The 12538-nt window shown below is 39.3% G+C and overlaps 1 protein-coding gene across 2 annotated transcripts in view; it reads left to right on the plus strand.

Annotated features, from left to right (window-relative positions):
• The window catches only part of LOC307002460 (leucine-rich repeat and fibronectin type III domain-containing protein 1-like protein), a 174254-nt gene that overhangs the window by 86652 nt on the left and 75064 nt on the right, over positions 1 to 12538 (plus strand). The window contains exons 1-2 of one of the 2 annotated variants that reach the window (XM_079620084.1): positions 1495 to 1555; positions 3404 to 3534. In XM_079620084.1, the coding sequence (XP_079476210.1) occupies positions 3488 to 3534 (47 nt within the window). In that variant the 5' untranslated portion in view covers positions 1495 to 1555; positions 3404 to 3487. Of the gene's footprint in view, positions 1 to 1494; positions 1556 to 3403; positions 3535 to 12538 lie in introns of those variants that run through there. The other variant, XM_079620083.1, reaches the window with a different exon arrangement.

A 12538-nucleotide genomic window follows, 5' to 3' on the forward strand; every position in this document is an offset into this window, starting at 1 on the left:
AGGCGTTTGGACTGGAGAAGTGCTGATGCCGATCGTACACTCGCATTGCTTCGCTCAGGTTGCCAGATTGGACTTATTTGGACGAGCGTTTCGCTTTTATTAGAATGGAAAGATTTTATACGAAGCGAATCCTTGATGTCATGCCTGAGAAGTTAAGCAATGCCATGAACGAGTGTGTGTGTGTGTGTGTGTGTGTGTGTGTGTGTGTGTGTGTGTGTGTGTGTGTGTGTTCAGCTCAGTAGCTTCGTCTGATGAAAGTTTGGCATTTTCTTAGATGTGACTCATTTGCAATCTGCAAAGCTAATGATGGGGAAGAAAACCAGGGATGTTTGAAGGAAACACGAAAAAGTCTTATTTGTTCAAACGACCAGAAAAGAATCCAGTTATATAACCAAAACTTATAGTTACGTCTTTGTTCATATGCTTACATATGAACATTATAACATCTTGTATAATTAACCCAACATAATAATCTGTGCTGGTAGTACATCCTTGAAATAAAATTGTACAGTGGCCGTTATGACTGCGATTCAGTAACTCTCTACACATTAGACAGTTAAATACAAGCGTACAAGAGAGCGTTTCTTCATTTTTATTCAAAGGTCAGGAAGTCAGACGCTGATAGAAATGGCAAACGAAGTGATTTTTGAAGGTTTCTCGTCTCCTCGGCTGCAATCCCTGAGGTGCTCAAAGGGGATTTTGCTTCAGCTTTTGAATTTCAAGGCTTACACAACTGCAGTCAAGCAGTGCAGATTTGCCAATGTGACCCAACAGCTCCCATTGGCTCTAATGAAAGCATATTTCCTTGGGAAAAAAGAATAATAACCCTCAATATAGGGAATATTCAAATGCACAACATTTCCCTTCACTGCCTGTCACAGATTTCTCTCATATAACGTCTAAACACTTGCTCTGCTTTTGGGTGGACTTTCTATCTTTCCTTGGATAGTTTCTTTAATATGTGAACGGCTTTCTGTGTCAAGATTGTCTTTATTCTAAACTTCTTTCTAAACATCATTAACCCTTAAATATGCACATGAATACCTCAATAAAACATATTCATTGTTATTTTCCAACATACAGTAGTTAAATCATACAATGATAAAAAAAAATCCTTTAGTATAGTTTACTACATCAGAAAAAAATCTAACAAATGGGTCTGATTATGTGATGTAAACATCAAATTATATTAGTTTACAAATCATGCACTATGGAAAAAGTGTATTGAGCTCATAACAACTTACAATTATTCAATGAACCACATGCAAATGTGTCTATTAATCAATAATCTGCCCATAATCATAAATTGTGGAGTTTTGCAAATATTTTTTTTTCCCAATAAGTGTTTTGCAAACGTTGAGAATTATAACCAATCACAGACATGTCAGTCATGCACATAAATGTAATATCCAATCAAAGCATAACATCTGGTCCTTAATGAGTGATTTATAAGCAATCTGATGCACACATCTGCGTGTGCACTTCAGTCGGCGATGGCACGTGAAATTGAGATGCTGACGGAACATCACCTGACCCGAAGAAAAATGAAGCATTGGTAATTTTGGAAATATTTTGGATTTGTTGCACGCCGTGCCGCTCGCTTGCAGTGCGGTCGGTTTAACAGCCAGTAAAGCGAGGTGTAAATGATTATTTACTCTGCGGCAGAGACAGCGATGTGGATTTTAATGGGAGGATTTGCAAGTCCAGAACTCGGTGAACTCACACTGAACTGCAGGACTCAAACTGTGCAGACTTGCAGTGACAGCATTGCTGAATTTAATGGTTGCGAGCGCGCTGTATATCGTCGCGTTGCTCATAATTAGAAGTGTGTTCTCCATGCGGCCCAGAGGCCCAATGTGAAGGTCACTGTTTAGATGCTGTCTTGATTTACTCATTGTTTAATTAGAGCTTTCAAACGATTTCAACTTTTAATCGGATTAATTACACGATACCGCAATTCATCAATCAAATTAATCACAAATATCAATATTTGCAGCTGAAATGTCTCCGGCTCTACAGAAAAACTGTAATATTGTGAATATTATTCCAGTTTAGTATTTTATTCCAGTTTAATGTTTTCTATGTGAATATATAGTCAAATGTAATTTATTCCTGTGATCAGAGCTATTACTCCAGTCTTCAGTGTCACATGATCCTTCAGAAATCAGTATAATATGATGATTTGATGCTCAAGAAACATTTATGATTATTATCAATGTAGAAAACAGTTGCATCATATTTTTGTGAAAACTGATACATTTTATTTTTTAGGATTCTTTGATGAATAGAAAATTCAAAAGAACAGCATTTATTTGAAATAGAAAGCTTTTATAACTTTATAAATGTCTTTACTGTTCAATTTAATGTGTTCTTGATGAATAAAAGTTTAAAATATTACAAATAAAATACAAAAATAAAATATTACTTACCCCAAACTTTTAAAGGGAGTTTAAAACTTTTATATTTTGGTCATATTTTAGGGTCCAATTCTCACTCAACCTCAATAAACTCATAATTACCTCTTATTAGTTAGTAAGGTAGTTTTTGTATCGTTTAAGTATGTGGTTGTATTAAGGGATGTAAAATATGATCATGCAGAAAAAGGCATTAATACTGTATGTGCTTGTGTGATAATAAATATCCTAGTGATATGCATGCTAATACGCAAGTTAATAGTGAGGTTTGAACCCTAAACTTTATTTTTATGCCTACGTTCTCTTCAATTCTCCATCTAGATTTTGTTTTATTCCTAAAAATGTACATTTGAGTCAGGAGAACATGATTAATTGCATTAATTTTGGAACACTTTATTTTTTAATAAATAATTAATAACACTAAATGAACATGTTAAATTTACAGCCTTAATTTATATGCAAATTTTGTTATGTGAACACAAGAGTGATTACAGTATCAAGGGAAATAATTGACAATTGTGCAGCTTTTTTTAACATTCTTTGTAATTACACCCAATTTTACCAGTTCAGAAATCCACGGCGCTTTACTCTCTGTTTGTGTTATTCAACTATAATGAATGGTAATTTGGTCTCTCCTGAACATGGTAACTCCACCATTAGCACCAAAACATGCCAATTACACAGTGGCCAACAGAAAAATTAGCACTCTGTAATTCGGGAGCACTTCGACTCGAGCATCTCGGTGTGAAGCCGAGGGAAGCCTGCCATTTATCGAGCACGTTTGTCTCTCAAGAGCTGATGAATGAAGAACAATCAGCTTTCTCAACACCGGCCTCCACTCACTGTCTCTGCACTCACGCTCTGCTTTTGTCCTGAATGTAATCAATTTCCCTTAGCTGTGTAAATATAAGAGAACGTGAAACTCTGCTCAGGTGCCTCGACAGTCATTTTGTCTTCATCTGTATCGGTTCTTTCTCTCTTCCCCACAGATAGATTGGTGTATCTGAGCCAATGACTCAATGGCTGCTGTGACTCAGTAACTCGGTGTCGTCGGACCCTGAAGAGAGGAGAAAATGGACGGGCAGAAAGACTTCAGAATGCTGGGTCAACTTCTCGGAAGGTCAGTCAAGTCCTGTTGTGATGCCAGGCTGGCATTCAGTCTTATCTACAGGTCTGTTCCTGGATGTGTGTGTGCTTTACCCGTGAGGGAGAGCAATGGCAAACGTAGCCGCAGGCAGCAATTATGCGGATGAACCCCAAACACAGATTTGCTTGGTCATGCCAGTCCCTTTGGTGACAGGATGAAAATAGTTCAAGGACTATAAGTAGATTTGTTATAACTTTTGGCATCATGCATTGTATTATCAGAGTATTATGGCATACAGATATATGCACAGATCATTTTATGAGATAATGCAGCCCGATCTCATCCCAAGGCGTCATATACTGACGCTTTGACAAATCGTCTGCATCCAACGCACATGGTACCCTTTAGTGTCAATATGAGACACAGATAGATATGGGCCAGAAGGCGCCTCCTAGCGGTCTAACCCTAACCCTACCCCAGACCTAAACCTAACCATAACCGAACAAAGCTCTGTGCGTGTCATATTGACGCTAAAGGGTGCCATGTGCGTTGGATGTAGACGATTTGTCAAAAGTGTCAGTATATGACGCCCTAGGATGAGAATGCGTTGGATAATGACTGGCATCCTGAATTAGCGGGAAGGTAATACTCTACAAGAATGTTCCATGTGTTAACATTAGTTAGCATGCTTCTAACATTTATCAATCTTAGTAAATGTTCATTTAAAGGTGCTGTATGTAGTTTTCAGCGGCATCTAGCGGTGATGTTTCAGATTGCAACCAATACGTTTACAAGCGAGTGCTCGTGCGCGTGCTTTCTTTTGTATTTTATTATTATGTGGAGTTTGTGTTGGAGTCTGTGTTGTTTTAGTCGTTTCCTAGTATTAGCATTAGTATATGACTCCATGTCATAAAGTTGCAGTGTCGTCGCTGTTGAGTGCACAGTGAGTAGACGAGGCGAGAGGCGAGACGCTCGGGAGCGCATGCAGGTCTCAGTCACGGCACTGGATTTCGCGGCAAATCCGACCCGGAGCATCACATAGAAATAGGAATACTTGCTTTCAGAGGTAATAGCAAAACCCGCCAAGTGGATCATTTTATTGTGAGATTACAACCCCTTCACACACAGGTAATAAAACATGGATTCATTTTAGTAGAAAAACTCCATACAGCACCTTTAACATTTACTAATGCAGCGTTTTTAAAAAGTTGCCAGCCACCGCCAGCATTTTTTATATTTTTTTTTAGAAAAGTTTCATGGCCCCCAGAATATGTTGTTGTATGAATATCTGAATATTTCAAAAGAACAGACCCTCTGCTTTAAAAAAAAGCATGCATTATTTTATAATCAACACTTAAAAGTGGGTAAGTTTCACAGACAAATCTACATATTTTGCAAAAAAACTGAGAATATCACGTTTTTGTCCAAGAATACATCTAGATGGGATTCAGAATGATGATCAAAACACAGATGGAGTAGATCGAGTCCATCAGCTCCCCCAAAGCTTCACAGTCCTGCAGCTCGTCCTGCGTCGACATTTCATGTAACATTAGGCAGTTTTGATTTATATGTGTTTAATGTTGATGATCGCATTATTTTACAAATGCACGTCCTAAAATCAGGGACGGATTATGGAGACGATGTGCCTTGGGCACGGATGTCTTAAAGGCCCCCTTCACCACATGTTGTGATGTTTTTATTGTGAATTTTTTCGCTAAATCGCTCATATTTTACGAGTTGCCCAATTCATATATATTAAGATGGGCACAGTATCTGCTCTTCCACTCTAATCTCCATCTCCTCTCTTTCTTCTCCCAGTCTCTTTATCTTGACCTGTATATCTTCCCTTCCCAAAGCTGAACTTTGATTGATACGGTCTTTGCAAACTGATTATTTTTGTTGGTCGCTTAAAATCTTAAGACGGCTGTTTTGCCTCGTATCTCGCACTGTATGACCGTTAACTGGAGCGTGAAGCGAGTTGCGCTGGAATTCGCGCTCGGCTCACGCTTCTGTGAACATAAAGCCCGCCTACTGTGATTTGATTGGTCATCTGGTCACTCGGTCAGGTGTTTGAGTGCTGAAGCAGCTCAGATGAGAAGGTCAGTTATCGTTATCGTCGCGACTTTAAACAAGTTGGAGATTGTTGGTAGGTAGCTATTGTAGGAATTTAGCTTCTCTCGCTTCTTTGTCCTTTTTTTCATTGATCTACTTGGTTGTGGTTTTAAACTAATTTTTGTTTTGTTTTTCGAGTAACCGTCTTCTACCGTATATTACTAAATGATTTTCACTCGCCTCTAGATGTCCATCTCAACAGCGCAGCAATACATTAAAATGATTTATTTGATTTGTTTACCAGTTAATACTTACTTAATACTTAAAATAATCACATTATTCCACAATATTCAACACAATTTTACTGAACAAATATATAAATAGTTATCATTTGAAAAGAACATAAATTTGACAGGGCCCCCTGCTGGCCCAGTAGGCCCGTGCGTTAATACGTGCCTGCCTAAAATATGCTTATATCGATTGCTTCTGCTTCTTCTTCACCTGTGTTTTGATCAGGAGATTCAGTGCTCTATCAGAAGATGTGTAATAGCGCCCCCTACCGTATAACAGTGAAAACACAGAAAGCTGGAAAATTCTGTCAATGGTGGGGAAAGAGTTAATGCATTATCTAACATTATAACTAATGGGTTAGTTAGATAATGTTAGCGATTATTTGTGAGGTTTGGTCTGAAGATGATCTAAGAGAGATTTGACACACATTGTAGAACAAGTAGCAGAAAACGCTATGCGAATTTGTTCAAAATGTTGGAAAGACTGACCTTGCATATTATTCTACACACAAACTTGTATTCAGGCTAAATTATTGCATCAAATACTGTGATGTGTTTCAGTTTAGCATTGCAAGAACATTTGACTAGCGTGACCAACCACAGGAATTAATCGCGAGCTGTTCCTCTCCAGAGTTTGCAGTAGTTACGCTGTGGAGATTTGCTCCATTGAGGTCAGGCCTGATGTCGGGAGTCGAGTCGGCGCTACAATTCATCCTCAAGCTTCTCAGTGGGGGGTTATTCTGGTCTTTATGCAGGCCAGTCAAGTCCACACTAGACTCTATAAGCCATTTCTTTATGGTCTTGGCTTTGTGCACGGGGGCATTATCATGCCGGAGCAGAAAAAGTCTCCATTCTACTAAAAAATGTTTGCCTCCGGAGATTACACGGCTGTTCACTGGTTTGTAAGGAGTGTAACTGAAATAGCCAACATGTTAATTAAAAGATGTCTACTTTTGGCCATGTAGTCAAGTGTCCGATATAGCAGGAACAATGCTAAAAATTTATTTTATATTTAAAAAGTGTGCAACCCAGCATCTCTCACACATCCGTAAGCGTTCACTCGCAATGGGAAGATGGAGTCTGAAATGCGCAGTCATTCTTGTACTGGTCTGGCTTTTATATCTGAGCAGACCTAGTTTAATCTCGGTGGGGGTGGAGGTTTTAAGAGCACTAAATGGCCCGAGCACATGCAGGGAAGCCCGTGACCCTTTTGACTCGCAGCGGATCTGCGGCGGCCGAATCGATTCAGCGGTGACACTGAGCACACGTGCCGACTGAATTTGGATTCCCGAGAGATCCTCCTTCACAAAGAGACACTGATCTTGAACCCTGGAAGTGAGATGATTCCTGAAATGTGTAAATGTATCCGGACGTCTGTGTGGAAAAATGGCCCAGCTGAGAGGAAGTGGGAAGTTGCTGGAATTCAGACTAATTTTCAGTATTTGTAAAGTGATCGTTTGATGAATCAGTTGAAATGTAATGTGTTTTTGCTGATGTGGAATAATGTGAGATAAGACTGACACCTCATCTAATTATCAATGGAAAATCATGTTGATGCCTTGTGTGTGTGTGTATGTGTGTGTGTGTGTGTGTGTGTGTGTGGTTTTGCAAGCAAACACCCATGCAGATGTTGTGCTGAATATTTCCAGTTCAATGTCCAGTTTAATTTATGGTTTTACAACATAATTGAGAACATCTGCACTACTGATTAACATGTGTGATTCTGTTTAGACACATTCTCTATGTATTCTAGCTGATAAATGCCTCAAATCATATACACTATTAATGCTAATTGAAAGAGATAATTTACTTTAGATAATAATCAAGTAAACTAGCTTTGTAAACGAGCTATTCATCTATTTATTTATTTATTTATTTATTTATTTATTTATTTTTTTTGGGGGGGGGGGGTATATATTATATTATATTAAAATACAATACTGAGAGTGGTTGAAATATATTTGAATGTGCTTAGTTTCAATTAACCATTTTGCTCACTTAACCGTAAGCCTACGCTACCATTCAAATTAGGATCAGTAAGATTGTTTTAAGGTTTATGTAATAAATCTCTTATGTTAGGCTGCCTTATATGTGCAAAAGTAATATATTACAATTTATAATGGCTGTTTACTATGTGAATATATTGCTAAATGTAATTTATTGCTGTGATTTTCAGCATCATTACTCGAGTCTCACATGATCCTTCGGAAATCATTATATATGATGATTTGCTGCTCAAGAAACATTTATGATTATTATCAATGTTGAAAACAGTTGAGCTGCTTTGTATTTCTGTGGAAGCAATAATACATTTTTAATAAATGTAATGCATCCTTGCCAAATAAAAGGTAAACTAGGTAAAATAGGTAAACACTAATATAAAGTGGGCCCGTATAATTTTTATATAATGTTAAAACTTAATACATATTTTCACCGAGCGGCAACCTTCCGGTCTCTCTCTTGAATTCAACACTGAAGACGTAAACTGCAGTTCATCGACTGGCCACTAGAGTCCGGCTGCAAAAGAGAGTCAATCCCATAGACCCCCATGTTAAAATGTAAATTTTTACAGCAGAAAAAAACATGTTTACAAGCTGGTGCAAAAAGTGGTTTTGGTCTATATAGCTAATTTTGCCCTTCATGACGACTGTGAGGGGGGGTGAATATTTTTTATAACTCATCCGTTTAAATTATATTAAGCCTTAAAGTTCTGCATAATTAAGGGCGTGGCCACTTGAGTGACAGGTGGATTTCCGCAGATGTCAATACCAGCCGTTTGTCTGCTGTGTGTTAGCGCCACGTCACCTCAGCTAATCCGTGAGTGACGCGCGGCCAATATGGCGACGGCAGGCTCCGCCCACTTTAGGCTTCAAATATGCTCGTCAGAAACACTACGGGTGACGTCACGGACACTACGTCCATATTTTCTTTACAGTCTTTGATTTTCACACACAAATTAACACTCATCTTGAATCTCCCTGAGCAGTTATGTAGGGTCAGTGTTCAGCTGCATTAGAGATCAGTTTGAGCTGCAAGGGGCCGTTCTGGAAGAGACTCGAGGTGGCAGGAGGCTGTTTAAGCTTCGGTCAGTCGGGCAGATGGCGTTTGGCAGCTCAGTCTGTGGCTGGACGCCCTCATTGACTATCAGCAGGTGCTTCTGGGCTTCCAGAGGTGCCAGATGTGTGCAGGGGAGCGAGGACGTGAACAGGCTCGTCGAGCCACAGCGCTCATTAGGAATTGGACAAACAAAGATAAAGGCATTCGGATCGGATCCTAATGAAATCCCGTTGCTCTCTCATTGTGTTGGCCCGTGTATATGCGTTTGCATCTCCAGCATGTCTCTGTTTCTCTCGTCATGTCTCTTTTACCTCTGCCAGTGGCAACAGACTCCATTTGCATTGGATTAATGCAACCCTCCCCTCCACATCCCGCTCGCTTGGTCTCTATCTCACCCTGTTTGGAAATTCATTTATGCAGTTGCAAGGAAAGTTGGGGATCAAGCCAGGAGGGCAGCTGAGGAAGAAGCATAAGTCAATGAATTAGCCGTTAGTGTCTGGAAGAGCAAGATAGTCTCTGTGTGTCTTCAGGGCTTCTAGACTGAGACCATAATCATCCTTTTAATGCATGCAACAGCATGAGGACTATACACCTAATGGCTGTAGTTTGGTTCGTTGAGTGGTACAATTATGGTTTTGGTGATTAAAAACGAAGCACTTGCTTACAGAGTTTCCCTAGTCTTGCCTCAGTGGGACATGGACCTCATAATGTGTTCATAAAATAGCTTCTTTTTTGTTATTGGTGTTGTTGTTTTTTATCCTCGGCTCTGCATTCTGCATAATAAAAAAGATGCATGCTTGGAATGGGGATTTCACATTGTTCGTGTTGTGATGGATGCTCTCTCGTTGGCAACAGTAACTGCTTTGGTATTTTTCCATGAGGAAAAGACCCGTAAATAACAATAAAGGTTATTTTGCAGCTGTAGTCTGTCATGTGTTCATCTAACAGTGTTGTGTGTGTCTTTATCGACTGAATTCAAAGTCGAGAGACTTGGAACATTTGCAGTCAACGCTTTGATCCATCCCAATGGCCATCCGTCAAAAAACATGGATGCATTCATTATAGACAGATCTCGGTTCTTCATTGTTCTCTGACCTTTATGTGCGTAATGAGACGGGACGTGTGGGTGTGCAGATTAACTGTTCTATGTCCCATCACACATCTCCTTGATTCCTACTGCATGTTATTGGTCTGTGTCTCTCTGTCGAACACTAATGGACAGACACCATTGGATAATAGTCAGATCCATGTGTCCTCCCAGGTGCCATTAAAGACCATTGCAGCCTGGGAAATAATGGAAACACACTCTATTCCGGCTGTTAGGGAGTTTGAAGAGTCCGGAAATCCAGTGAGAACAATTACTAAATCTCACAATGCAATGTTAATAGTGTTGGGCTTTACGTAATGCGATGTTGGTTTGAAAACGTCCACATGCATGAATGTGTTTGAATGATATTAAGGTGATGTGTTGAAATACTCTCTTCTCTCTCGGTTCAACATCGATATCAATGCTGTGTTTGGGAAACCTGTTTGAAAACACTAATTTTAATGTATTGCAGTTCTAGTAGATGATGTTTGTGGCGCATGCTGTAACTTTTCTTCCCTTCTGAAGTGATTTTACTAATGATGTGTGTTTCTGTGGACCATGCACTTGTTTACTAATTAAATGATGATTAATGATCTTGAGCAGTTGCAGACGAGACTGTTGAGGCTTTCTTATATTGACTGATTTGCTGTAACGTGCTCTATCCTAATCTGTTGTTTTAAATGCATTCAGTTTATTTAGTTCTGTGAGCGGCGATCTGTTCACACACACAGATGGTTTATTAAAGGAGGTGCAGACTTTTTCCCTACCATTCACACTCTTTTACCCTTCCTTGTTCTCTGTTTTGCCCCCTTATTTATTATTATTTATTTATTGATGCATGCATTCATGCTTTAGTTATTTTCACTGTATGGAGAAAAAGTTATAAGAATATTGAGTCACATTTCATAATCCACCTGAACAGCCCAAGTTTGAATATGCATCACACTTCTTTTTACAAATGTCTTTCATCTCCATCACAGAAGTCTTTCATCTCCATCACAGAAGTCATCTCAATATCTATCTTCAATCTAACTGATTATAAACACTATTATAGCTGTAGTATCTGTTGCTCGGAAAGTAGTGTGTGTGTGTGTGTGTGTGTGTGTGTGTGTGTGTGTGTGTGTGTGTGTGTGTGTGTGTGTGTGTGTGTGTGGCTGGTGGGGGATCAACCCCTTAATGTATAACTTGTGTTACACATATTTAATTTGAATAAGAATATCATGCCCATATGTTTAGAAAGAAAGCTGTAGTAGACAAGACGAGAGAGAGAGAGAGAGAGAGAGAGAGAGAGAGAGAGAGAGAGAGAGAGAGAGAGAGAGAGAGAGAGATTGCTCTCAGCTCCCAGACGTCTCAGCCATCTGGTACTCTCTGGTCCTGCTGGTGGATTCCACCTCATTATACATTCACGCTCTCTGCCTTCTGATTGGCCGGTTCTGCGGGATAACATTGTGATGTCATGGAATCTTTTGACGAGAGTGGCTGAGCCTCGCCATGACAACATCCCGAAAGATCCCAGTTGACTGGATTGAGTAGGAGGACCGCTCGCTGTTCAGCGTCTGACAGTACAGTCTGACAGACATCTCACTTTAAAGATTGTGATTTGAGTTCTTTTGTGTTTCTGAACTGTCTGACACACATACTACATATTTACCTTCCCACTCATCTAATACACTTTCTGAATGAAGGGTGCTTTGCTCTCGACTTGCCCACATCTACTCATCATGGTATATTATCTTTCCTTCCTGACAGAAATGATGGAAATGCACTAATTCAGACACACACACACACACACACACACACACACACAGACACACACACACACACACACACACACACACACACACACACACACACAGACACACACACACACACACACACACACACACACACACACACACACACACACACACACACACACACACACGTGCAAACACTAATTGCTGATCACTAGCCAATCACTGCTTTACTGTAGTATAGGCCTATAAATAGGTCAACGATCAGATTCCCTGTTTTGAACAATGGATGCCAACAATGCACAGAAACCCCTCACACACACAATTGTGTTCTTTACTGTATTCTAAAGAATATACTTTTGGTTTACATGTGTTTATGGTTTTGTAGTATGCTACTGTATAAAGTCATGTTTGGCCTGATAAATATTTTCAGTTTCTACATTGCATTGGTGTTTACAGTGTACTTGTTACTCCTCTCAGCAGATTACTGTCACTGTAGAGCATTGTATTGAAGTGTAGATATAAACCTATAAAAGTCCAAAGAGCTTTAGATTCAGAACAACAGTGTTTACATGTATATCCAAAAATTCACTATTATGACAGAAGTGTTTGCCATTTGATGCCAATGCTTCATTCTGACGTGTGTTTATGGCATTTTGAATGCAGTTTTACATTTTGAAGGAGATGTGAGGCATTTTGCATTTTGTGTGTGCAGTTTTGGGAATTGTGTGTAGAGTTTTGAAAAAAGGAGACATAGTTTTGAAAACGTGTGTAAGCAGTTGGAAAAAACTGTAAAATTAGAAATATTGCCTTTATGT

Source organism: Phoxinus phoxinus (assembly GCF_949152265.1).
Source record: "Phoxinus phoxinus genome assembly, chromosome: 8".
Taxonomy (NCBI): Eukaryota; Metazoa; Chordata; class Actinopteri; order Cypriniformes; family Leuciscidae; genus Phoxinus; species Phoxinus phoxinus.